At 40.5% G+C, this 27,664-nt stretch overlaps 1 protein-coding gene across 2 annotated transcripts; it reads right to left on the bottom strand.

Moving 5' to 3' along the window:
* paplna (papilin a, proteoglycan-like sulfated glycoprotein) lies at nucleotides 1–27,664 on the bottom strand. 2 transcript variants are annotated; one of them, XM_032546274.1, is made up of 28 exons: nucleotides 27,323–27,663; nucleotides 24,972–25,034; nucleotides 23,633–23,736; nucleotides 20,149–20,209; nucleotides 19,919–20,021; nucleotides 19,650–19,780; nucleotides 17,192–17,315; nucleotides 15,791–15,871; nucleotides 14,977–15,149; nucleotides 14,747–14,870; nucleotides 14,536–14,662; nucleotides 12,196–12,400; nucleotides 11,904–12,080; nucleotides 10,993–11,143; nucleotides 9,949–10,029; nucleotides 9,108–9,306; nucleotides 8,782–8,866; nucleotides 8,569–8,692; nucleotides 7,313–7,517; nucleotides 7,070–7,261; nucleotides 4,880–5,038; nucleotides 4,675–4,802; nucleotides 3,623–3,677; nucleotides 3,357–3,503; nucleotides 2,893–3,020; nucleotides 2,565–2,673; nucleotides 1,408–1,580; nucleotides 1–428 (listed from the first exon to the last, which is right to left on the bottom strand). In XM_032546274.1, exons 2-28 carry the CDS (start codon nucleotides 25,020–25,022, stop codon nucleotides 265–267), a joined length of 3,561 nt encoding a protein of 1,186 aa, XP_032402165.1. In that variant the 5' UTR covers nucleotides 25,023–25,034; nucleotides 27,323–27,663; the 3' UTR covers nucleotides 1–264. The 2 variants fall into 2 exon arrangements, with proteins under 2 accessions (XP_032402165.1, XP_032402164.1); XM_032546273.1 differs by having other exon boundaries at nucleotides 7,070–7,517; nucleotides 27,323–27,664.

The following is a 27,664-nucleotide window of genomic DNA, read 5'->3' as shown; positions in this document are numbered from 1 at the left end:
GGTTATTAGATTCTCTAAAAAACAGAGAAAGCATAAGTCCAGTGAGTAGATAGCTTATTTTCAGTGCCTCCTCATCATATTATGGGATGTTTCATGTTAAGGTTTCATGTTGCTTAATGCAGAGGGCAATCTGAGCAAAGTGCTGACCGTAGAACTCCTCGTTCATCGGGTCTTTTCTAAAATAAAAATAATTCTGCGCAGTCTGGTCCCTATTTTTAATTCCATTTGGCAAATGCAGAAGTTCAAAGGCGAAAGGTCAGCGTATCAAAAGACATGCCGGCCAGTCCTGCCGTTCTTTGGCGCGTGCCTGGCACAGCTGGCGCAGCAGAAGCCGGAATAGTACTGATGGTCGCACAGGCGGGCGTAGACTATGAGTTTACAGTTGGCGAGTTCAGGCTGGTCCACACAGCCTGGCAGCACATCAACACCTGAAACAGCACATTCAGAAAGATTATTCTATTATTCAGAACATTATTGGGTTTAAACAGGTTGATTCTAACCAATAGATTGAAATTATAATTTTGGCAACAGCCAAATTACATGGATTTTTTTTTTTTTTTAAAGCCCCGCAAGAACAGTTTTCATTTTAATACATAATTCTTTTGTTTGTCCTTTGAGAAACTTTCAACTGATGCGCAATTAACACAATGTTTAATACAGATGAAAAGTAAATTGCATCAGCATTATTATTATTTATTTACTTATTTCTAATGAAATTTTAAAAAGATCAAAATTTAACAACAACAATAATAATAATGACAACAATAATAACAATAAAACGTATTTTTAAAAAAAGAATTGGGGAACTTCGCTCTAAACTACCAATAAACAGTGGAGTGCCTCAAGGCTGTGTGCCGAGTCCTCTGCTCTAATCTCTGTTCACTTATGTATGCCTTTCTTCTTATTGTTCCCAGGTGATAGTCAAATACATAACATTGCAGTGGCTGTGCTTAGGGTGGATGATGAGACAGCATCCACAGATGAGGTTCAACACGTCATGTCAAACACAATAACTTGCAACTTGAAAAGCCAAAAGACTAACGAGAATTTTGCTGACAAAAGGAGAAACCAGTTCGCTATTCTCATCAATACGTCTTAAATGAGATTTGTGTCAAGTGTTAAATTGATTTGAGGATTCGCATTGCATGGAGTCTGTATTGGTATTTCAGTAAGTCTATTTTGGTTGAAAGGGCACATTTACTATATTAAACTATGCACACGTTCTTAAAATACTTTGTTTTTAAATGTTTTTGTTTTATTCTTACCTACCATAAACATCTTTTTTTTTTTTTAAATCTACATAGTTTTTTTTTTTACTTATTTTGTGATTGACAGCAAAATCAGCATCTATTGGAATATAATCTAAATCAGATTACAGAATATATTAATAGAGTCATTTATTCTCACCTTGTGAGTCTTTTATCACCCTGACTTCAGCTGTGGCGCTCACAGAATAAATGCCTGTGTAGGCATTACAGGTGTAGGTTCCCTCATCAGAGCTCTTCACGTTATTGATTATCAGGCTGCCGTCAGACGATACCAGGATGTTGCGGCCGTCTGGACGCACCAGCACTCCGTTCCTGTCAACACAGGCAGAAGCGCAGTGAGACTTCGTTAGCTCCTGTGCAAACTTCCCCCGCAGCTTTCAGTGCTTTCCGATGCTTGAACTGCTAATTGAACGGGAAAAGAACAGGCCCAAGCAAACACCTGGTTTCATCGACCTGAACAGGAGAAAAAGTCATTGGTAGATCTATTGAAGGACATTAAAAGGATATTTAAAAATATATATTTAAAAAATTGTTCATTGATTTTAAACTTCTTTAAATAATTTTATATTTCCTAAATTTTATTGTTTTTATGTTCACTCAAATTCATTTTGAATGCCCTTTTACGGTAAGATCCATTGAGAGATGCTGCCAGAGTCCAGACTTGAATCTGATAGTGAATTTGTGGAGGTAGCTAATTATTAGGGTGATGGCCATGAGGCATTTCTACCTCATAGACCCAGAGAAACCCTGAGCGAGGCCCTGTTTTAACAAACTCAAAGAAAAAGAAGGTTCCAACTATTCCCATCTGTTAGGGAATTTCTTTTCAGTGAATTATCAAGTTCAGCCTGGATGAGTATCATAGATTTTGAAAAATTCAGTCTAGAGCCTGAAGAATCTGAGAAATTGCCCTTTAATATAATGGAATTGAAAGTTTCAATATCAACTTTCAAAACCAAAATGGCTGCCTAACACTGTGCACCGAGCAACCGAAAACCTGGAACGCCCCCCCATGACATGACGCCCTGGGCAGTGAGCCGCACGGTCAAAGTTTGCTACTGCTTAGAAATGATCAACAAATATCAACTGTCTATATATCAGTTAAAACATGTAGAAACCTGGTCAACAATTATAAAAATGGTTCGATTGCAGCAACACCGTTGGTAATTTGTCCACTGAGGTTCCTTTTGATTATTCTTGAACACTGATTGCATAAAAAAAAATCTTTAAAATAAGCTTTAATAATAATCAGGTCCACGTAGAAACTCAACTTTTCAGCAGAACAACGGCGACTTTTACCTGGACCAGCCGATGTTGACGTTGTCTCCGGACACGACGCAGGGCAGCAGAGCTGTGCTGCCTTCAGACACCTGGATGTTGTTGGGAGCTGTGGTAATCTTCAAGTCGGCTAAAAATAATAATTATATATAAAAAAAAAAATTAAAAACAGAACTTTTTAGGTCAACTTTACAAACAAATAAATGTCCTAAAAAGTTAGAGAATGTTTGGTAGTATCAAATGACATCTACTGCCCTCTGGTGGTGCATGTTTGAAATCCTGATGATACCATCAGGACGATCAGAACTGCGTGTGAATGAGGTGGAAAAAGGTGTTTGAACATTTGTACCCTGGACCCTGAGTTGCAGTTGCCTCTGCTCCAGCTGCTGCTGGCTGGCAGCTGTACATGTGTAGACCCCGGAGTCGTCAGACCTCAGAGGGCTGATCGCCAACGTGCCTTCAGCATGCTGGGTAATCCTGAAACGACACCAATCAGTCAGAAAATCTGTTTATTGCCAACTTGTTAAAGCTGGTGAGATTGATAAAAAGAAATTGGATTTGCTGTTTGACTGAGAATTCCCCACAGAAGTAAAAGAAACGCATTTAAACCGTCAGCGCAGGCAACAAAGTTGTAATTTTTTTCATATAAACAAAAATACATTTGGCTTTTAACTCACTATATTTAGAGTGAAATTTTTTAGATGCTATACAAATAGGAAATTGCTTTTAAAGTAACAACTGTGGAGTTAATCAAAGAACTTGCAAGAACGCTGCAGTTTAAAAATGACCAGATATCGAATCTACACGACATGCCTGGAGTCACTGAGGGTTTTTCCATCTTTGGTCCACTGAATACTGACAGACTGCAGAGCTGCAGCTGGGACGATGGTGCAGGGGAGTCTGACGGCTTGACCTGTTCGCATTTCTATTGTCGATGGGCTTGACTGATCGATGCTGAACCTGAGGAACGGCACGAAAACAAATCTCTTGACATTCACACACCAAATGTGCAACTGAAGAGATATTAGAAGTACAGCAGAACGCTGAGGAACACTGATTTTGTGTTTGGATGTTCTCACCTGGGGATCGGGCCATCTTTAGGCAGGAACGTCGGGAAAGGCTGAGGCGGGGCCTCTGTGTAAAGCACACATTTTGACAATGAATGAGGACTTGAATAAACTCACATTTGAATATCGTCACGCTCCTACAGAATTGGGCCAAAAGTGATTTTCGCAAAAGAGTCACTGAGCCTAAATAACTTGAGTCCAGTCAGACAGAATGGAGAGCGTTTGAAAAAGATCTACAATACATTCTTACTTTTATAAAGGCCTGGACTTTGACTGGGCAATTCTAAAACCTGTAATCTATAATCCAAATGCTCCATTGCAATTCTGGATTTATATTAAGGGTCGTTTTCAGTAGAAGATGAACCTCCACCAAACCTTTTTAAATTACGAGAATAGGGGTGCTGTGATTGCGTAGGAGTAAAGCACAACCCCCACATGGAGGTCTTAGTCCTCAACTTCGCCTCAGGACCTTTGCCACATATTTTACCCCGTCTCTCATTACGTCTTTCCTGTCCAACCATTCTCAAATAAAGGCTGGCAGAGCCAATAAAACCTTTAAGAAAAAAATTGGAGAATAAAGCCATAATATAACTAAAAAATAAAGTCGCAATGTTACCAGAAAAAGTTGTAAAATTACTAGAAAAAAGTTGTTTTATTGAGAGCAAAACTTCGACCAACCCATCTAGTCGTTTTTTTTTTTCATTATTTGCACAATAGTTTCAATAGTTTCAAAGTCCTTCTATTGATACAAATTTAATGATGTGTTAAAATATTAAGTATGTCCTGTTTGTAAAACCGATGCCAAAGTAAAACTTCACAAGGTGCTCAGTATTTCTCATTTAAATTTTAGTTATTATAAAATTGATATTTCATTCAGCTAATATTATGACTTTATTCTTGTATTATTATGGCTTTTTCTTGTATTGTTACAACTTAATATAGTACTTTGTTCTCATAATTACATTTTTTTTGTTCTTAGCCTGGCTCTAATACTCTGTCATGGCTTTTTGTCAAATTCTTGATTTGTTTTCGTTTGGGTTTTTTTTTTTTTTCTTTGTGAATACCTGAGACAGACAGGTAAATGTAGCGGTGATCTCTCTCCCGTTCTCGAGTGACGAAGCACAAGAACCAGCCAGAGTCTGACGTCACAAGAGGACCGACCAACAGGGAGCCACTGGGCTGCTGGTGATGTCTGAGGAGGTCAGAAACAATGAATGACACAGAGGAATGAGACACAAACGGATCCATTTAATCTGTGCTGGAGTTAACCTTTGAGCCGACAGAGAGATCCCATCTCTTCTCCACTCCACGACGACGGTCGACGAAGGCGGAGGGCTGACTCTGCAGGGCAGCACCACCGTCTGGCCGACTAAGGCCTCCACTTTGTCTGGGTCGCTCTTATCAATGCTAACACCTGCCAGGGTCAAACTGAGGGAACATGAGGAGATACGAGGAAAGGCGACAGAAAGGACGAGAAGAAATGAAGGAAGCAGAGAGAGGGTAGAGGAAAAGAGAACAAAATTCACTTTATGCTCTACTGTTGGTGGACAAAGCAAGCATAAAGAGAGCCCCCGGCCTGGCTTTTTAAGTGTGTCAGGAAACAAAAAAGGCAAGGAAATGGACGGAAAAAAGATGCTCATAAAGGAGCCACGCGACATGACAATCTCCACGACATGAACTGCGCTCCAACAATCTAAGACAACAGATATGAACACGTTAAAGCCAACAATTATGACACCCCACATGGACACAAACACAAAAATCTTTCTAAAACTCCCAAATGCCCCCAAACACGACACCAAGACACACACATACGATGACAGTATCACAATTAAAGCTTTATTAGTTTGATTTTTGTCCAAACAAACAGAGCCCAGAGGTGCTAACAAGTGACACAGTGAGTTAGCAGAAACAGAGAAACACCAACATTAAATCAGACAAACGGCAAAGAATCAACAAAGACTTGAACACCTGAACCGTCCATTTAGACATAGAGTCAAAGAAAGTTTTGTCCCCCAATATTTTTGGGGCTACAGCAAGAAATAAGGCGCCGCTGTGTAAGCAGAAACAAAAAACAGCAGGTGGAGCTAGAAGCAGCTGGAAAGAGCGAGTGCTGATTATATTAGCGTCACAAACACATAAAAAGGAAAGTGGTATAAAACAATGTACAAAACAGGATTTACAGGGGTATATTATGCATAAAGTGGAGGTACAGTTGATTTATATACTGATTTTATTGCTATATAACAGGAGAGTACCTCTACAATACTGTATCCCTCTGAATATAGATCACAATGTCATCTGCAAACAACATAATCTGTGGGAACTTCTGCCTCAGTTCACTGAGTTAGTGGATTTAATACCAGGCAGAAAAAGGGCCAGTTCGTCATTATTTTAACAAAAATATCTGTTGTGTTTCTGAGATGTTTTGATAACTGGAATTAAAGGGATGGTAAGGATTTTTTATATTACTTTCTGTGAAGATGCTTTCTAATCAAACACTTACCTGTAGTAGAAAGATGTCACAAAAAGGGACAAAATCAATAGAAAGATGGAAGACTAACAGCTAACCAATATTTCAGTTGATCTTAGCTGTTTAGTATTTAGTTCTTGATTCTTCCACAACCAACCAATGTCTTGTTTTGCTATCCTTAAGTTTTTAATCAACCTGATAACTTGGGGTAGTTTAGCTGCAAAAACTTAAAAATCTAAATTAACAAGACTCATTTCAAAGTGTGGGCATTTACTATTTGCTAAGATAACATCGCATCTTATGGGTATGAAGAATTTTTATTTTGCCTTTGAATTAACAAAATCAGCTCAAACGGGGGTCAGTCTAGCAAGCCATTAGACTTCCATTGTTCTGTGATTTTCTTTACGTATCTTTAAACTCCACAAATTTAAAAAATAAAATCAGTCTACTACCGGTAAAATAACTAAGACCATTAATATCTCTACTGCAAAAAATCCACACCAACCCTTTATCCGTATAAGATGAGACATAAGAAAGAAGTAGGACGTAGAATTACCATTTTAATTTCAGTATTTGCCTCAAATCTGAAGGGGAGAAATCTAAAACGTTGCGTACTATTTAAATTTTTCTTGTGTGTTTTATGTTTACTTCAACAGTAACTTCTGAATTTCACTTAAAATAACTTTCGCTCTAAATTATTATTACTACTTTCATATAATTTAGTTTTTCTCTTTGTATTTGGCCTTTATTTGGGATCAAGAATACATTTTAAGGATATGTAGACCTTTACATGCATAAAACACAAACTTCCTCAATCTAATCCAGAACGACACACGACTTTGGAAACTTTCTTCCAATCTCCTTCCGTTTACTCCTTGGCTTTATAGCACCAAGTGAATTGGAGCTCCTTCAGCAGCGTCTAGAAGGCTGTCGACCGGCTTTGTGAAGCCGGTGGCGATGGTGGGATTGGAGTGCGGGTTTCTTACCTGGCAGCTGGCCCGGTCATCTGAGCCCGCGCTCCAGTCGAAGGCCGGCGCGGCCTCAGATACACCCGAGCTCTGTGGGCGTGTCTGGCTGCGCTAGTGCCGTGTCTGCTGGAGTCGCTGGGCGAGCCGCCCTGCGCCGTGAAAGTGCGGCCCATGTCGGGTGACTGGGCGTCGGGCGACCCTCTGGGCGCGGTTCTTTCGAGAGCAGGTTCCCTCGCGGGCGTCGGGCGTCCGACGGGCGCGACCGGCTGAGGCCGCTGCTGGCTGGGTGCCGACACCTGACACGCCCGCTGGCACTCCGCCCGGCTCATGAAGTTGTTGCTGTTGCCGTGGCAACCGCCGTACCAGAAGTGGGCGCACTTGGAGGTGACGACGTCAAAGTGGTACCGTGCCACCCAGCTGCTGCAGGAGCCGGCGGCACGAGGCAGGGAGCAGATGGACTGCTCGACTGCAACAACAAAAGTTTTCCTTTACAGCCCACAAATAACAGAGTTATTAATCAATAACTATACATATCGCGATTGATGGAGTGGATAATGTGTTTGAAATCAATAATTTCACTGAAATTGGATCCAGAATCGCACTACATTCTGGAAAATGTAGGCAGAGGGAACCTCTCAGGGCTAGCTGAGCAAGGTTGGTAACTCAGCCTTGTTTGGTTACCTAGCAACAACATGTTGAGTAACTTTGCAGCAGCAAGTTAAGGTTTCACCTCATAACTGCTTAAAAATAATCAACTGTGGTGTGGAGTGAAAACTGTGGAAACAACAGGAAAGGACACGCCCCCAGCTTAGCAGTATATCAAAGTACGGCGTTTCTAAGGCGGAGCTACGTCCACCCAGGCGTTTTGTACAGCTCAGTGGTTGCCTCGGGAGATAAAAGGATTTCTCAAACATGCATGAAAGAATCAGGGAAATGCTCCAGGTATGTTTTTGCTGGGGGAATTTACTTAATACTCCCCCTTTAAGAAAACTGGGGCCAATTTCTCGGTGCTCAGCCCTAATCCTGACAGTAACTTTGTGGAATTGCATTGTAGAAATCAAGATTATAAAGTTAAGCTTAAAAAAAAGAAAGAACGGGAGAAAGAAAAAAATAGCTTATCTTCTCAGACTATAAGTTGCTCTTTTCTCCATCTTTTACAGAGATTGCTGCCGAAAAGTCGCCAAACGTCCTCAGCTTTATTGATGACTCCAATAAACTTTTTTAATGTTTTCTTCTGGGTCCTAATCCGAAACATCACAACTGTTCTACAACAAACCTCTGAGGCCTTCACAGAACATCTATAATTACTGTGATTATAAGTTACAAATTTATTATAATTTACTGACTGGTGACTTGGTTGCACTGCCTTTTATTTAGTGGTATCCGAGTAAGGGGGGCTAAATACAATTATGGATTTTTATTTGTAGGATCATGTGTTGATTCATGCATGGCTTTCTGTTTGTCTATCATACAATTTCTACTAAATACGTTCTACGAGAACAACTCTATCTTCTTACTGTGGTTGGGTGGGTTGGGGCAGCCCTCGCCGTTAGGGCCCCCTGCTGGTGTCTTGCGATCATAGCAGCACCCGTAAGTGGTGGTGCGGCACTCTACAGCATTCTCAGTTGGTAGAGAAGAAACCTGAGGATACAAGATAATTTTTTTTTAAATGTATTTTAAGAACAAACGATGGGGTTTTTAAGCTAACAAATAAAACCATTTTTGCTTACCGTAGGCGCAGGGGCCACATACTCTAAGCAACCCTCTCTGTTGGGGCCCTGAGCAGCTCTCACACCATCCTGGCAGCAGCCGTAACTGAAACACAAAACAGGAAACGAGCACAAACAATTGAGCAAGAAGCACTGAATGTTCATATCAAAAATAACGAAAAATGTGCAGAAAAACAGATTTGTGCCAGTTGTGGTACATTTGTTTTTGCCATGCATTGTGTGGTTGGTGTGGTAACGGAGTCACAAAAGTAACACCCACAGAATGAGTCTAAAAACGGACTTCGTTCACGTTGTGAGCTAAACCACGGTGGGTTGAGGGCGCATACCTTGTCTGGTAGCAGGACGACGGGGCAGGAGTGGGAGTTGGAGTCTGCGGGCAGCCCTGGCCCTGGGGGCCCCTGGCTGAGGTCCGTCCGTCCGGGCAGCAGCCATAGATGGACTGGCTACAGTGGAGGGCCGGGGAGAAATTGTGAGGGTCCCGCACCGTGTTCCTCTGGGTGGGGTCTCTGGTCTCTGGCCTGCGGGCTGAGACCAGACCAAAGAATGTCTTCGTTGTAAAAGCAAACAAGACGCCACACAGTTCACCGTGTTTACACCGTGAAAACCGACAATGCTTGTGACAACCCAGCGATCGGTTCCAGTGATCAGAAACAAGGTGAAAGGCACGAATAAAAACAAACGCTTCAAATTCCCCGAGTGTTGGGGCAGCGCATGGCGTCGAAGAAAACATTCCAGAACCACTACGGTCAGGAACGGCACAGTTCACCGCTTCTGAAATATTTTAATCAGGCCAACAACGCTCACAGAGTCCCGAAAACATGCCAATCAGGCCTGGATAATTAGAGCCGGGGAGAGGACGGACGGATGGGGGACGCCAGAAGCACGGGGGGGGACAGTTGGGGACAGTCGCCATAGCAACACAAAGGGATTAGATGAAGAGGCAGTGGGGCTGAAATTTAAAACATCCCTCATTTGTCCGTCACTCTAAATCAAGATGGAAAATGTTGACTATAAAGGTAGAAAAGGATTGATTTTTTTTTTTTTTTTTTTTACAGTTTTCTGTTTGGTTCAAAGAGTTTATTCATGAGAGCACAACAGATATCCCAGAGAAGACTCTTAGAAGAAGAAGAAAAAGAAGAAAAGAAGAAGAAGAAGAAGAATTGTCACCTGTTGAAAGATCTGGCACGTAGGGCTGGAAGCTAGTCTGAGCGCGGTCGTGTCCTCGCGGGTTCTGGATGCTGGGGACGACTGGAAACAACAACAATAGAAAAATCATTCAGGGTAATTGTGGTGTGGCCCTTTTTTATTAGAGAACACAACCTTTAGTAACCCTGAGGGAGCAATGATTACGCAAACTGAAACGATTTAATAGGTAGGGCGAGATTTTAGTCAGTGAGTGTCAGCATAAAAAGTCCCATCATTGACACTTAGACTCAGACATATCTTAGTGGTTTATCATCACCAACATGTCCATTATGTCTGGCCTACATCTAATAAACAATGACGATTGGTCATAAGAGAACTGGTCATAATCAGGCACACTGGCAAGGCTAAAAAACCTCGTCATGGCAAATTTGCAGTCACCAAAGCAACACCATGTCCATTTAAAAATCAGCCCTCCCCATGAAGTACTGCCCACAGCTGGGAAGCAGCGCGCACGTCCCCAGATTGCTCATAGACCTGGATCGCCGGAGTTGTTCGAACACGAATTAATTTGTATGTTTTACAGACTGGAGTTTAAAAAGCAGTTAGACCAAAGTGCTGACATTATGTTTAGAGAGGAGGAGGAGGGAGGAAGAGGAAAGAAAAAAAACATATTTTCCTATTACAAAGCTGATAAATGGTTTCGACTAAACAGCCTTGCCTTTCACTCTAATGCGCATACCTTTTAATGCGTGCCCATTAAAGTACTGCGCTTCCAGAGCAAACCGAGATTATAAAAATACTACTGGGGACTCACCTTGCATAGTAAAGCACAGAAACCTCTTAAATTAAAGGAAATTCTGAGGATTGGGAGGGACATCTACCTAATGTAGATGTGGTAGTCATGGTGATAACATTGAAATAGAATGAAAAGGAAAACAAGAACAGGAAGTAAAATGGATTTTAACGACATAAAAAGCAGCAATTCAACATGCATATGACAGCATGTGACAGAATATGAGGTGTTTTGGTATAAAAGTCCAATACAGACGTTTTGGAGGCGCTTACCCTGTGGACTGAAGCATGGCTGGGTGTTGCAGCGCTCCATTGTGGAGGGTTTGGGGTGAGCGTTGCACTGGTCCACATGATAGAGGTTCCTCTCCTGATCCGAGCAGATCACCTGGCGCTCTCGTGAGCCAGAACCGCAGCTTCTGGAGCACTGCAGGAAAACAAACGCAGATTGTAATTAGCGAAAAGTATTCGGATCCCTTTCACATTTTCACATTTAAACACAAAGATTCGGTTTTTTTTCCACAAATGTGGTGCACTTTTGTCCCCAGTCAAAATTTGATTTTAAGTGACAGACCAATCAATTTTAGGATAAAATAGTGATGTGGAATTAAAGTGACGCATTCTTATTAAAGGTTGAAAAAACAATGCAAAAATGTTGCATCTATACCGTTTGTATTTAGCCTCCTTTACATTGGATGTGTTTCCTTTGCAAATTTGAGCAAAAGTGTCAATATTCCACTAATGCTGGGAAAAAGTACACTACTTCCCAATGGTGGTGTTCCCTTTAAATAAGAAAAACAACTAAAATCAGACTTGAATACGTTTGTTCACATGATAAGTCACTAAAAAACATGTCGAGCCATCAATCTCTAGCTACTTCCTGCCATCTTCTTCTTCGTGGTTTGTGCCAGTAGTAACATCCAGCTGAAGATCAAGTGACTCCTGTGATGTGAAAAAAGTGATTCGATTGCAGTTTTACAGAATAAATATATTTTGATACTGCGGGGGGGAAAAAAAACACTAAACCTTTGATCAAGAAAACAAGAATTTTTTTTGATATTGGAATCTTTCCATTAAGCAAATTCCTTTTTGAAATGCCAAATTACGCAATTTGGCATTTGGTAACTTTACAAGACAGTTAAATTTCAGACGACCAATATCTATGAGAACGTGTGCATCCGACTCACCAGCCCCCATGCTCCCACATGCCAATGGATCTGTTTGGGACAAGCGGGCATCTCACACGGCTGGACGGAAGGTGGGCGGAGCAAAGTCCTGCAGGATGGTTCTTCTAACATGGTGCCACCTGATCCCACACAGGTGACCTCTCTGGTCTGATCGCCTGACCCGCAGCTCACTGAGCACTGCAAAGCAACACATCGGTCATCTATATTTTAAAAAATGTTGCGGACAAAAGTACTTCTTCAAAAATGTCAATTTCTAAAGGTCTGTCCTGCTGTTTGGTCCCCCTTTACTCACCGAGCTCCATCCGGTCACACGGTACTCTGCGCATTTGTGCATGTTGCAGGTCCGCAGAGAGGGAGGTGCGTCGGCGTAGGCGGCACAAACGGCGTCCTCCACCACCTGGGGGCCAGACGCATCGTGCAGCATGCACTGCACGGGGCGCAGCTGAGAGCCCCCACCGCAGGTCACAGAGCAGGCGTTCCACTCCCCAGTTCTCCAGCTGGGAAAGCCGTCGTAAAGATGAACAAAAGTTAGTCTCGTCACACCTCATGTGTAGCTACTAAAACACTGAAGATCTACTGCTAAAAGGGATTTAATTAAAGCTATTACAGTAATATGAGATTGACTGTAAAATGGACTTTCTCATGCAAAACTAATCTATAATCTATCTATCTATAAGCAGTGCGTATACAAGCATGATATACAGCACTAAGAGCCTCCTCCTGGCTCTGATTGGCTGTTTCTGACCTGGAGCGGTGCATTTCTGCAGATGGCAGTAGGGCCACAGGGAGGACGCAGAGGAAATCGATTTTTTCACAGATTACCTATCTCATGTTCTACTATCAGGAAATAGTGACTGCTTTAACAAATCTGCATAAATGTTTAGCTAATGTTTAGCTTTAAGTCCAAACATTAGCCGCTAGGGTTGTCACAATAATCAATAAGTCAATTAATCGAATGATAAATTAAACCAAACTCAATTATTTCCATTGGCATGATTTATTGTTTATCTCTTCTTTTCTGTCTTTCTACTAAAATCTGGATGATTAAAGTCTTCAGCTTGGTGCTTTGGTGTTTACTAGCCCCTTTTTTGAAGGACATGTTTGTTTACAAAGACTTCAAAATCCATTTTCTTTATTTTGGATATTCAAACATCTTCCAGTTGCAGTATTAAATGTTGTTAATCCTAACTGGTCTTTTAGAATGTGTTTTTGCATGGTTATTTTTGCCATTACCATTATATCACTTAAAAACAATCTCTAAACAACAATATTATCGTTTATTGAAGTAACTTCAAGAACAATTTATCGTCCAGCATAATTTGTTGTTGCATGATAAAGGTCTATTAGCCACTTTGACCAATGCAACATACCTAACCCAGTATGTTGCGTTAACTCAACTCAGGGTTGGTTTAATCCATATTTGATCCAGGAATTGGTTAGCGAATTGACAAAAATTGCTCTGTTCTACGTAGACAAAACAGCAACACTTTAAGACAAACTATGAGCTAAGAACAGTTCACAATACATTGCTACGTTAATGGACAAGGACAGAAAGCGGCGTGATTTATTGTAGCAATCAGTCCAGCTCAGAAATCAGGTGTGGAGGCTGCAGGTCGGTGGGTTAACAAGGTCAGAGGTGTCAGATCTCCATTGTATGTTCCACAAGGTAAGCAGATCCAATGTGAAAGAGGATCTCTGAGCAGGACAGACGCCACGTAACTTTGTTCTTACTCTACATGCAGGAATAGGCGTTTGCTCTACATGCAAACAGGAGCGAAGAGAGAGATAATGGGATTCTGAATGGATAGTTCAGAGATTTATGATTCTGCTTTCACGAATTCAGCACATTTTGTAGATCTGAAGCCAAATATTAACCAAAGTATCTCAAATTGACAAAGAAAATGTAGACTAACTAATAAGACTGCCAAAAAGGAGATGTTTCATCTAGAGGTGGGTGATGTGGGCTACGACGTTTTATCACAATATTTTGTGATAACGATAAAAGTGACGATAAGAAATATTTCTAAGATCTGTTTTAGTTAACTGTATGGCTCCGACTGTGTGTTACAGCAATCACAGCCCCACCAAAAAAACATTTGTAAAGTGCTTTTTTGGGACAGCAGTCACGTAAAAAAATTGTGTGATTTGAATCACTAAACTAATTTATTGGTGTTTATTTATACTTTTATTTAACAAACAGTGGAGATAATAGTAAACCTATCAAACCAGACAGTAAGAACAGTTTTGTGGAGCTTTAGACTTCATTAATTGGAGTTTATCATGACAACCATAAATCCAAACTGTCATCATGATAAGAAATTTACCATGATAAATGGTAATACAATGTGATAATTGCCCACCTCCAGTTTCATCTCCCTCTTGTGTTTGCAGTCAATTTGAACGTCGCTACGACAACCGACCCCGAGTTACCTGAGCACCCCGGGTCTGATGGAGGATCTCCACAACTGTGGTGGATACAGGTATGCCATCCTTTCAGACAGCCGTAATAATAATAATGAAAAAATTAAAACAGTCAAAAAGCTGTCTTGGAGATGATTAGTTGAAATCTGGATGACGATTCATCTGGGATCCGCTGCCAGAAATGTGCCCGACATATTTTCAGCCAACTAACCTTTGGGTCTGTGGGCACTGATGGGGGTTGCAGGTGCGGTTTGATTGTGGCCTTGGCAGAGAAGCACAGAGGTAGTCAGGATAGGCTTCGTTGTCGATCGAGCAGAAGACCAAGCGGGACTGATAGCCTGATGGAGAACCAGAGGAATGAATTGTTTCTTTTCAGAGTATTTGAGCTTGGGAATCAATCCAAGTTGTGCCTCCGGTCTGACCTGATCCACACTCTTTGCTGCAAGAAGACCATGATCCAGAGCTCCAGTAGTAGCCCTGCCTGGAACGGCCATTTGGAAGGTAATACTCGTACTCGATGCCGTGGTTAGTCTCCTGGCTGATCAGCTGAGAAGGTCGAGTAGCACATAAATAAGGATCAGACAACCAATCACTAAAGAGTATTGGTGACGACAAAATTTCTGGAAGAGGAAATAAAAAGTTTTAAAATCACCTCAACAACAAGTGGTTCAGTGGTAGGACCGCGGCCGATGATGGTTTCGGGTACGTTTTCGCCCTCGGCGCCTCTTTGGTAGTAGAGCATGGTCCCGGCAATGGGTGTCGCCCTGGAAAACTCAATTACCCAGTGGCCATTGAGGTAGTACTCGCCACGCAGGTTCTTGATGGCTGATCATGCAGAGCAAGAAAGGTTTGAGTTAGAGCTGAAAAGATTAATCACATTAATCATGACTAATCAATTCTTGAAATAATTGTCAACTAATTTAGTAATCGATTAATCGCTAACTGGCGTATTCAGAATCAAAAACAGACCACTTGGTGAAAATAATCAACATAACGAGAGCATTACTTAAGCCAAAACGGTGCAAAGATATATACATTTTACATTTAAGATAAAAACACCTTTGTCTGTAAATATATAAATATTTTAGCCAAAGCTCCTCAAGTGGCTTAGATTTAGCTTCACCTGATTTAGCTTTACTAAAAGAATGCTATTAATGTTGCAATTTAGGCAATAAAATATTAATTTTCTTAATTAGAAACGGAAATGAATTTGTTTATTTGCATCTTTTATTATATTTCTAATATGAAGCAAAAAGGCTAAATGCATTACATTTTAAAAATATGTAGAATGTGTCATTTTTTTATCTGGTTAATTGATTAATTGTCAGAATAATCAATAGATTTATCAATTACTAAAATAATCGTTATTTGCAGGCCTTGTTTGAATGAATTTCAGAGTGCCATAAAACCGTATTTCCTATGACTGCCTTTTCTCTTGTTATCCAAAAAAGTCGGCAGGGACTCACCGAGGTAGTTCCGCGTCGCCGTCGTCTCTCTGATGCTGATGGTCGTGGCTCCGACAGGGATGATGAACATCTGGTTGTAGCCTGGGACGAAAACACAAGCTGAGGATTCAGATGCAAACGCATCGGGGAGAATTTACCGTGAAGATGTTCTCAGAGACAAATTCACTTTTTCCTCACATCCCAGTTGGTACAGGCACTGAAATGACTAATTGAATTAATCGCGATTAATCGATTACGGAAATGACTGCCAACTAACTTAGGAATCGAACAGTTTTAACGGGAGAATACAGACTCAGAAAAAAGAAAATTTGATGAAAGAACAACACAGTCAGAGAAGCAGTTGAGACAAAACTGTACAACAAATACATCTGGTTGACTGAGTTCACAAAACTGTGGGGAAGAAACAGAGTAATCTGAGTTCTTTGACCTTCAGCTTATTCATCCCTGACCTCTTCCTCACTTTATTCTTCTGTCCTCCTCACTCTTTGGCCATAGCCTCTCATAAACCCTAAATAAAACATAACAAAAGGACACACACATGCACACGCACGCAGTTGCCTCCGGCAACTGCCTCCTAAACAAGCAGGGTTCACAGATAAGGGACTAGGCTTTAGCTTAAGTATTTATCATGACATAAATAGAAAACAATATCCAATTGAAATAGACTGTAATTTTTCCGTCTGCCTTCAACCTCACTTGCGCTCTGTCTTGAAGCAGGAGTCTATCATTTCCTCTGCATTTTTCTCTTCTGTATCGTACAGACAGGGCTAAGTTTAATAGCAGCCTGGCTCTGGGTGACTGGACTGTGAGACCGCTAAACTGCACTTACTTACGCTAGCAAATCTACAAAAACAATATTTAGGCTTTGCATGAGCCCTGCAGGGTTAATGAATGCGCGCTGGCCTTCCACCCAGGGGAACTCTCGAGGCACAGAGGAACCAGATTCTGTCGGGGGATGTACCTCGGAATGACAGCTGCCTGAAACAAACCACCAAGCTAGCTCTCCGTACCTTTAAACAAACACAGCAGGAGAGGCAGCAGCTAGTCATCAGCTGGCCTCGCTTCAATTAATGTGGAAGTGAGGTATTTCTTTCAAGTAGGTGAGACCCAAACACCAGGTGGAAATATTTGCGGACAGGGCAGCTATTCGCCGTACAATCAACAAGTCTTGTTTTGTTGTTTTTTCTTTAGGCATTGGGGCAAATAGGCAGAGAGTTCGTGTTAATCGCATGTTTTACATGGAGAAGAAGATTTGGCAAATCAGGACAAGCTCCGATTAGGTGCTAAAACAATCAGACTGGCTTTTGAGCAACAAAGTCCCCCAAATCTAGATTTTCACTAAGTGTTTGATGCAAGAAGCAAAGTAGGCGTGTGTTCGTGTAAGAAATCCCAACATCGTACCAGCTGGCAGGTTGCGAGCGTTGAAGGTGTTCTTGACAAGGTGGCAGGACTGGCCGCTGCCCCCACACTGCAGGCAGGGGTCTTCCTGCTGGGAAGACTCCAGCATGTTGTCACAGCCCAGGCGCTGAAAAACGGGGAAAAAAAACACCAACTTACACGGACGTCGCAACCTTAGCCTGATTCAACTTTGCCCAAAGTTGCCAAAGATGAGGTAACTGAGTGATCAAAAAATGGATTCCGACAATTTGACCCACATCTTTGAACATGCGGCAAGTGTGCAAACACTATTGAGGATGGCCAGTCACATGCGTTCCTGGGCTTTAATGAGGCGTAAAATGACAGAGACATTCATTAGCAGTTTGGGTTTTTTCTCCTTCACAGTTTTATTTCCATGTCCAGTGCACACATTGGCCCCGATGGGTCCCATGTGGCCTCCATTCAAACGTTTTTATGAATGGGGCCATTACATCGAGTGAACCCCGTGACTTCATTTTTTTTTTTCTTTGCCTCTAAATTTGAATTGCAATTAAATTTTATTTTATTTTGTCACTTTTCATGAATTTACATTTTGAAATAGAAGTAAAGGTCTGAGTTAATGTAAATGTTAATTGTAAATTGTCTTTTGCACTGCTCACTGAAGAAAAACAATTTACCAAAAAAGCCATCCATAGACATCAGAAATAATACTTTCTGTATTTCCTTGATTCACATAGGGGGCGCTGTTACGGATTATGTTATGAAAATGAGGAGCAAATAAGGGGAAGAAACTCTTGATCCCTCTGCAAGCCAAATACCTCAAAAATCTTCCCAAATCCAATCAAGGTGAACTAAGTGAGTGTGACAGAACTAATTATGAGAAGGATGGTGACACTGAAATTTTTGCATGAATTAATTGACATTCTTTTGTTGTTTCTCGTTTTGCAGGGACCCGTTTGGTCTCAGGGTGAGTTTTTCCTGGTGCGATGAAGCTGATGAGGGTTGGTAAGCCGGAGGTTTGATTCTACGAGAAACAGGTGAGAACAGGACAAAGTGTTTGACATTACCACGTAGTCTTCCGCCCCGCTGCTCGGCTCCTCTGAGTGCGTCACCTCTCGTCAATAAAGCGACGCTCTCAGTGAGGATTTCAGAGCAGTTAGGAAGCAGTGAGATCTGATCCCGCTGTGACTAATTTACTGAAAACATCACGGAGGAGCAACTATGATGCTATTAGACAGTTTGATGTTTCTTTGATTTTCTAGTCAAACCTCTAAACCGCGGCAGGATTTTATACGTACTAGTGAATTATTTAATTATTATTATTTAAGAATCATACAGTTACCTTTTTTCCCCCGTTAACAAGTTAAAACTATAGAGAGTAATGGGTTTTTTTTAAGTGTGAAACTTGAGCTTCCTGCATAGTTTGGAGAAGGCAGCACATCACTGTTATCGGCTAAAATGCCCCTCTGGCTAAAGCCATTAATCACAAATGAGCTACAGACGTGAACATGACCTCTGCTGAGAGACCTCCTCTAAACTGCTGAAAAATGTGGCTCTCATCAGGTGGGCTTTGCTTCTTAGAAACAAACAAACAAACAAAAAAAAAAACAATGAGCAAAATTCTGAATTAGAAGGAAAATGATAAGAAATTTTCATTTGGCTTTACAAGTTTAAATCTGAAAGTTTAACATCTTATGTTTCCCCACCGGTGGCAGCAGCATACTTGGTAAAGTTTTGTGTTTAATTGATCCAAAAAAAAAAGTATCTCTCAGAATATTTTCACATTTTGTCTCATTAAACCCCAATCTTTAATGTATTTATGGATCTTATGTGATACATGGATACTGTCACTTTTGCCTCCGCTGCAAAAAAAAAAGACAGAATAAATAAATATGTACTAAACTAAATGTTTAATTTTGAAAGATAAAGAAATGAAACTAAAATATATTTCCATTTTTATATTCGAAAACAAAATGAATCCCTGTCGTATTTAAAGAAAACGTTTAAAGCCAAAAAAAATAATTACTTTAAAACCCCTTTACCATTTTGTTACAGATATTTATTGCATAAACGTGGGAAAAGATTAACCAGTTATTTATTTAACCTGCTATAAGATTAATATAGAAATAATTTTTCCATGTGTGATGGCATTTAGTTTATATTATTGTGTGTGTATTTTATCATGCTGGTTTCATGCTCTTGGGGTCCCTCTGGTGGTGTGGGGGTCCTAAGCAGCTGCTTAACTTGTGAATGCTTTGGGCCAGCTGTGGATATGCGTTTGTAATTTCTAAAATTGAAAGGGGTTTGCATAATTTTGAAAAGCTCTCAGTTGATTAAAATGTTCGCAGAAGTTTTATTGCAATGTTTGTTTTTTTTTTAGATAACATTTAATACTGGGAAGAATAGATTGATATCCAGATGTAACAAAGTTCCCGTCTTCCTCTTTGATTTGCTCATCTGTTTGATCTGTACAGGAAGCTACCTTACAGACTCCGCCCACACAAATATCCCTCCGTCCCGGGTGGCATGGGGTACCGTCAGCGACGGAGCTGCGGTGGCGGTAGTAAAAGTTTTCCCCTCTCGGCATGCAGTTCAGCTCGCAGGGATTCTCCGCTGTTAAAAAAAAGAAAGAAAGGAAGGAAGAAATAGAGAGAACTTAGTTTCACATTACAACTGAGAAATTCAGTCCAGCTTCATCTAATATCTGTGGTTTTCATTTCAATATAATGTCCCAAACAGAGTAACGCTGACCTCCGTAGTATGGGAGCCACTTGTAGCGTTTTCCCTGGAAGTCAGTCCCATCAAACTGGGAACACTGTTCCTCCCGAAAGTCTCTGGATCCCTCTGGACAATCCTGATTGGAATAACAAAGAGGAACAGAGAGGCTGAAGGTTAATTATCCAGAAATAATTACTGCTTCAAATAACATTATATCTATATTAAATTTTTTATCAGTCCTCCTGTCGGTTTTCTTTGTTCACCTGGATGTTGCAGATGCGATAAGACTTGTCTGGTCCCACACAGTTGTGTCCACCATCTGTCCTGTGAGGATAGGAAGTGAAAAAAGAAAGACCATCAGACACTTTGAAAATGGTTTGCTTAATAACAAGGACGCACAGGTTTACTTTTTTCACTTCTGATACCGATGCAGATATCTGAGGCCTGGTATCGGCCGGTACCGATACGATACAGAAGAATAGCGCTGGATTGACTTAAAACTTTTCTTCTTTTAAACACAAACATAAATGCACTGAAGTGTAAATTTATTTATGACTCTGCACCAGTACACCACATTTAAAAACACCAGTGGCTTCACAAGCTTGACCATGTTTGCTTTTTTGGGTTGTTTTTTTAAACATGGCAAGTCATTCACACTCACAGTTATTATGCACAGTGCCTTGGAAAAACATTCATATCAAAAATATTCAAAAGTTTTTTGTTTTTTTTATTTCAAAGAAGGACTTTATCATCCCAGAAAAAAAATCTAATTCAAAACTTGTAGGATCAGAACAACAAGATGTTTTTCTGTTTCAATCTGTGGTGTGAAGCTATGGAAGAGTTTGACTGTGGAATTAAAAAATGTCCAAACAAACAATTTAAACGACACTAATTACTAGAAATTATCTTGATATATTTCATTATTGATATTATATCATTATTAGCATCAATGTTATCATTATTATTTGTATTAATACCACTGGAGTACACTATTTGTACGCTATAATGCTCAATAAACATTGAAATAGAGAAAATGTTTCTCTATATCACACACATACCGCAGTGTTTGATCACTGAGGTGTAGAGGGGAGTCACGAATCCTGGAAACTGAGTTTCTGAGGTTGTTTTACGGACATTTTAAAAAAGCAGACAGGGGGTTGAAAGTTCAAATCTCAAGTTAAGAGACAAAACAAAACAGAGGCGATCTTTGAATCAGCCAAAGAACATAAAGTTCAGAGGTTCTCACAAGATAACTACCAACTTAATACAAGTCCATTTTTCCATCTTAGCTTGGCAAATTTTGGTAGCACCCTCTTATTTATCACCGCGAGGCAAATGGGTTAATGACCAGCTGCACAAGCCATATAAAAGCAGAGTTCAAGCAGTCTGAAAGTGCAGAAATAGATACTTTCAGCTCTAAATATCATCTGCAAGGCCTCCATTCCCGCTGCGCAGCGAGCGCATGATTAGGCCACCTTTTTCTTTTTTTTTTTTTTTTAAAAGTTCCTGCCCTCAGGCTGACAAGAGCAAGGCACGCTCCTGTCAGCAGGCCAGATCTAAGACTACGACACGTCGAAACAACCATACCGAACAACCTTTCACTGAGGAATGCAAAATCCGACTCGCGCAGCTCAAAAACGGGGCCTTTCACTCTGACATGATAGACGACCGAAATAATGGAGGAAAAGTTTTGTTTGCACAGACGAGCCTGAAATGAACGTATGGCGAAACGGGAGTTGTTGTTAAAGCACATAATGATTCAGCGTATCAAATCACTGTGTTTAAAGGAGTGATTCAGGCCAACCCAGCAGACAAGATATGGCAAAGTTCAATTGGGATGCGAGCAGATGGGCAGGGCACCTTGTTTTGTGGGATCACTGAGGTATAGAGGGGAGTCACTCACTTAACAGACTGTCTGACTCACTGACTGGCTGCACGGACATGTTGGGAAGCAGTAAAATTGTTGGTTTTATCAAAAACTTCCCACACGAACGGATTGCTCAGTTACTGAGGCGCATCAACGCTCTTGCCATCTCATTGGCGGGCCCCAACACGGCGGCAGGCCGGCACTAAGTGCAATGTAATCCGGATTTATTTATGTTTGAAAAATTTGCATGAATAACATCTGAGCAGTGCGACGTGAGTCTGCGCTCCAACGCTTTGGGGAACCAGGGTTCAGTGGTTCGACAATTACATCTAAAGATCGACATTTTCCTCCATTGTTCTCTGCAAAACAGATCAGACTGGATGGAGAGAGCATCAGGGAACGTTTATCTCCAAGCCTTTACACGGTTTCTCAGCAGGGTACAGTTCTGAACTTTGACTGGGTCTTTCTAACAGAGATATACTGCGATCTAAACCATTCGGTTGAAGCTCTGGTTGCATGTTGGTCTCTGTAATGGGCCCCTTGGCGGCTTCGCTGACTAATGCCAGTTGTCTCCTACTCTTTTCATGATGTGATGATTGATTGTACAATGTTGAAACCTGGGGGTGTTGTTTTGTAACCTAACCCTGCTTTAAACATTACAAGTTCTGTGATGTTTGTTGTTTAAAAAACAGAACAGATGTAATTTATACTGAGCTAAAATTATTGAAAATTAAGCTGTAGATATTATAGTTAGACGATGTCTAAGAGCAGTTGGTAGCGAAGGATTTTATCAAGGTATCAGAGTAAAGAGGATTTAATACAAATCGACAATATTTCACTTTCATTAGGTTTTAAAATGATGTGCTACTTTCTGTTGGTGTATCAAGTCAAATTTCAATCGAATCCATTAAAGTTTGTGGTTGTAATGTGACAAAACATGAAAAAATTCAATGGCTATAAATACTTTTGCAAGTCACTGTATTTATTGTTTATTGCTATTATGCCGAGAATCAGTCTTTTTAAATAATCAGAAAGTAAGCCAAGTTTCACTCTCAGTTTCAAGCATCAAGCATCCCGATGTGAGTGAATCTTTATGAGTGTGGACAACATAGCATAGCGGATCATGTTAGTACTGCAATGTTTGAGTCACAGTTATATGGAGCAACAAAGTAAACAGCCCTGCAAGAGGGAGGCGTCACCTGTGAAAAAATCTGCCAGTGGAACTAGAACTTTTTTTCACCCATATTAAGAAATTAATTACTTAAAACATGTTCCTGTACTTTCCTGAGAAATTACTTAAGTTAGTTAATTATGTCTTATTTCAAGTGTGCTAAGATATTTGCACTGAAAACTATATATATAAAAAAAAGCCTGGTAAGATTTTGTGTTTTTGTAGGGTGAATTGCTGAGAAGAAAGCACATTCTTGATCTTGTGAATACAGATGTCTTCAGGGATTACATGAGGCACCAGCAATAACAAACTGTGAAAACGACGCTCTGGCAGCAACACCCATCATGAATTAATATACCAAACTGCATCCCGATGCAGTGAGAAAGAGGAGAAGCAGCTTGACAAACAAATAAAAACAAGACCTAAAATTATCAAAATGACACCTTAAAGGCCTAAAAGAACCCATTCAGGAGAAAACTTGTGCAAGTCAAAAGTGCATATTGACGCCAAACTGATCCTTTTCAGGAGCCAACGCCCAACTCAGGACAAGCATCTCTGCTGAGTTCATATATCACTCTCTTCCCATCATAATACTGTCTGAGGATCGCTTTAGTACTCAGGGGAAAACAGCAATGTGGGCATCTCAATACAGCCAAACTGGACTTTAGAAACAAGATTCCAAAAAAAAAAGAAAAAAAAGAGGACCTACCTCTGGGTGACGCAGCGTCTTGTTCTCATGGTAACACCGCCGCCGCAGCTACGACTGCACTCACCGTAAAGACCCCAGGAGTCCCAGTAATCCACACTGGGCAGCTGGATGCATTCAAAAACAAGGATTTATTGCAACTAATTCTAGATGAAAACTTTTCTGCAGCTTATTTTTATTTTATTTTTTTGAATTTAATTACATAACAGACTTTTGGTTTACTAAAATTCTACAGAAAAGATCTTTAATAAAATCCTATTTGTTCTTGAAAATGCATTTATTGCTATTGAACTCTTTGATCGTTACAGCGCCCTACAAAATAAATCATACAGCAGCTATCAAAGCTGTCAACCATAAACTTTATTGTATTTTATGGAGAGTTTAGGTGAGAAACCAACTAATTTCAAAGCATTGCATAGCAGAGAACTGGAAGAAAAACAACGCGTGGCTCCTTACCAGTTATATGACGGGAGCCACATTTCACATCAACATCAATATGAATTCAAAGTAAAATGATCACATATTAATCCCAGGCCGTTTTTATTTGTTAAAATGACAAAATGACATCGATTCTTTTCCTTCCACCTGGCAGTTATGGCTTTGCATTGATCGTAAATCAATCGCATGATAAATTAAATGAGCTTGATCATTTCCATTCTAATGACTAACATTTTTTAAAGGTTTAGTTTTGTTCACAGAGACATCATAAGAAATGTTATTTAATGTTTTCTGTTATGTGTTTTGTTTTTTTTATTTCCTTTTTATCAGCTGTTTTTTGGTTGTTGCGTTTTATTTTGGGTACTATGTAAAATGTCTTCCTTTTCCTCTGTTAAGTGTTCTTAACAAAATTGAAGTTTACTAGTTTTTGAGAAAGCAAACCTACGTCACTCTGCCATTATCGTTATATTACAGACAGTCTCAAATCAACAATATTAACATTTATCGGAATAATATCTGGAACAATTTGTTGTGACAGGCCTAGTTGGTTCATCACATGAAATACTAAAAACATCCACTGGTTTTTAAAGTTACGGGTAATAGCTTTAAAAAAATATTTATTTATTTAGTTTATGGTTGACAGCTTTGATAGCTACTGTATGATTTATTTTATAGGGCACTGTAACGATCAAAGAGTACAATAGCAACAAATGCATTTTCAAGAACAAATAGGATTTTTAATTTTGACAAAATGTGTCAAAATTCAGAGGTAGGGACACCACATTAGAAGATTTCTACATGTAACCAGTGAAAGGGGGAGTCTTGGTTTTGGACACGTTGCTACTTTTGGATCCTAACCTCCTCTGTCTTTACTGAGCCTTTATTTACAACAGAACCACTTTACCATGAATGCTGGAGCCAGAAGCAGCTGCAGGATTATCAGAGGAAGTAGCATCTTCGCTGAACCCTGTCAAAAAAAAAGAAGAAAAAGAAAAAAAACCACAAAGGATATAAAGTTACTTAGTCTGGCAAGTCCACCAGAGCAACTAAAGCATCCCAGACATTGATGTAACACACGAGTCTCTGGCCGACACGTTCAGAATGAAGCCAGAGAGAAGAGGCTGCATGAAATCCTTGACTGAAACAGCTTTAGTTTTGTTGCCCTGCAGCGTTTCCCAAACCCATTCCAACTTGTGTAAATCAGCTTGTGCAGCGGCGCCATCAGAGCTTTGATCATCAACCTGGATGAGAAGCTGCACTTTTGACGAGCGATCATCTAAATCTAATCAACTCTATGGTTACTACGCCATGTTTATCCATCCATTTTGGATGGATACATTTTTTTTGGATTCGCATAAAAAAATAATCTTAGACGTTACGTCTGTTTTGCATCCGGAAAGGTTTCAAAACCATCTGATAAAAACTAAATAAGAGGATTTCAAAAGGACATGGTGGTAAAATGAATCAATTTGGGTCAAAATATTTGGAACATGTCATTTTTAGAAAAGGGTGATGATGTTGCAAATGTCTTTTATTTTGGTTACAATTAGTCATTTTAGCTTTTGTTTAGTTTTTAGTCGACGGTATCCTACACCAAGGTGAAGCATTAAATCAGACATGAATGTATACAAAGTTTCATTAAATTCATGAATACTTTATCAAGTCTAGAGGGAAACCGAATGTTGCAACTCACATTATCCATGGTTTTTCTAAGAGCTGATGAAGAGGTTGATGACTGTGAGCAGGAAGGATCTCCTGTAGCAGTCTGTACTACAGCGGTGTGAAACCAAGCCTCTGACTGAAAATACTTTGTTCTCCATCTTATTGTGTAAGAAGTAATCAACAGAACCAGGTTTCTTTGTGAGCTTCTACGTCCCTGATGCTCTAACGCTGCCACGCCAAAAGATGATGATGGCAAAAAAAATTGAAATCAAGTATCACTAACTAGTTTTCTAAGTCATCTCAAAATTGGTAGTATTTGATCTCCTTCCACTCATTTTTTGTCTCGTTTTGGTGATTTCCGTGCGGGTTTGATTTTGCTATCATCAGCAAAAAACGAATTTAGCCAACATCGACATTGTTTCACCGTTTCTATTACAGCGTTAAGAGCTCACTACAGCAGTCCACATTTTGAATTGAGACACTTTGAAACGGTTTAACAGAGCCACGTCTACACTCTCATTTATTCTTTCTTACGCTATTGCCAAGCGGATTAAATGAATGAAACATATTTTTCTTTGTTGCAACAGGAGGGACTGTTTGTTTATCCGTGGCTAAACAGAGAGTTTCCTGCCTCTCCTGAGATGAGGAATGAGGGTCAGCTGGGGCTGCTGAACCCCACCCGACCTGCGCGTCGCGACCACCAAACGCCCCCGCTGAGAGGACAGTTACCCCCCTTTTGTTAAGGATGGCTGATCCTGAGTCACTCTGAACTGTGTTAGGTACAGTTTAAAAAGTCAAAAGTCTAAAAAACTGACATGTAAGCAGCTGCGTATTTATCTATTGAGTTTTTGCCTATGATCAAAACCAAAGTGAAAATTTACAGGGCGAGCCATTACGCCCTCCACAGGTGGGACCACTACCCCGGTACCCCTCTCCAAAAAGTGAAATCAGTCAATGTGGCCATTTGCTTCATAGAAAGACTTCAACAATAAACTAACATGACGAAACCGGGCCAGAGTGGGTCTGAACACATCTGCATCCTCACTGTGACACGGTGAGAAAGGCCACACAAAACAATCAGTTCCTTAAATTTGCAGGAAGCCTGGAAACCAGGAGTTTCAGTTTGAATGAAGACTCCTAAAAAAAAATCCCTTGGAGGCACCGAACGGCTAGACTGATGAATCACTGAAATTTCCTGTAAGGTTCATGTGTCATCAATGCACCAGGTCATAGAGCCCTCAGGTCACTACCTGCTCGCTTCTATCAAACTAAATTACCTATTATCCTGCTCTAAGTCAGCAGGACAAGCAGTGTCTTGTGCCCGGTGTACCAGGTGAGAAGTCTGAAGCTAGCCAGAACTTAATAAGGAGTTTTTATTAATAGATTTGCTGGGTGTTTATTATTATTATTATTAGGCTACATATTTATATCCTTTAAACCCCTGAACTGTCATGATGACACCGGGGTCCTCGTTGACGTGTGTGTTTTTTGGGGGGTGACAGTTAAGGGGTCCCACTTCGCAAACAACAACAACAAATGCTAATTAAAGACGTGTATAAAGATTTTAGATTATATAAAAAAAAATTCACTCACCCTGTTCAGTGTTATTTATTTTTAAAGGAAGATTTCCTCTTGTGTGGACGCGGCTCAGCTGACCGCGGAGGACTGGCTCGAAGCGTCCGAAAGAGAGTCGCCGTGTCCTGGGATAAGTGGGATATGTCTGCCCGGAAAGCCTTCGTCTCTTTCCTCCTCTGTGTCCCAGCAGGAAGCCAACAGGTAGTGGAGAAAGTGGCGCTAGTTGAAGCTGTTTGCGGAGCGTCTGCTCCGCGCCTTTTAACCCGCAGCTCTCGCAGCCCAATTACAGCCCCTCCTGGCAGACGCGGGGATGTTTCACGCCCACTGTGTAATTTTAGACTCCACAAATAACAGTTAGCG

The sequence above is a fragment of the Xiphophorus hellerii genome, chromosome 19 (assembly GCF_003331165.1).
Source record: "Xiphophorus hellerii strain 12219 chromosome 19, Xiphophorus_hellerii-4.1, whole genome shotgun sequence".
In the NCBI taxonomy this organism is placed as follows: domain Eukaryota; kingdom Metazoa; phylum Chordata; class Actinopteri; order Cyprinodontiformes; family Poeciliidae; genus Xiphophorus; species Xiphophorus hellerii.
This window is presented reverse-complemented; position numbering and strand designations above follow the sequence as displayed.

What these genes read in the sequence shown, in the direction of transcription:
- paplna (XM_032546273.1), bottom strand. Translation starts at nt 25,022, where the DNA reads ATGCTACTTCCTCTGATAATCCTGCAGCTGCTTCTGGCTCCAGCATTC. An exon ending in GGCGACGCGGAACTACCTCG is followed by an intron (nt 15,150 to 15,790) that starts GTGAGTCCCTGC and finishes CTGCATGATCAG; the next exon opens with CCATCAAGAACCTGCGTGGC. An exon ending in GGTGATAAAAGACTCACAAG is followed by an intron (nt 429 to 1,407) that starts GTGAGAATAAAT and finishes GTGCTGTTTCAG; the next exon opens with GTGTTGATGTGCTGCCAGGC.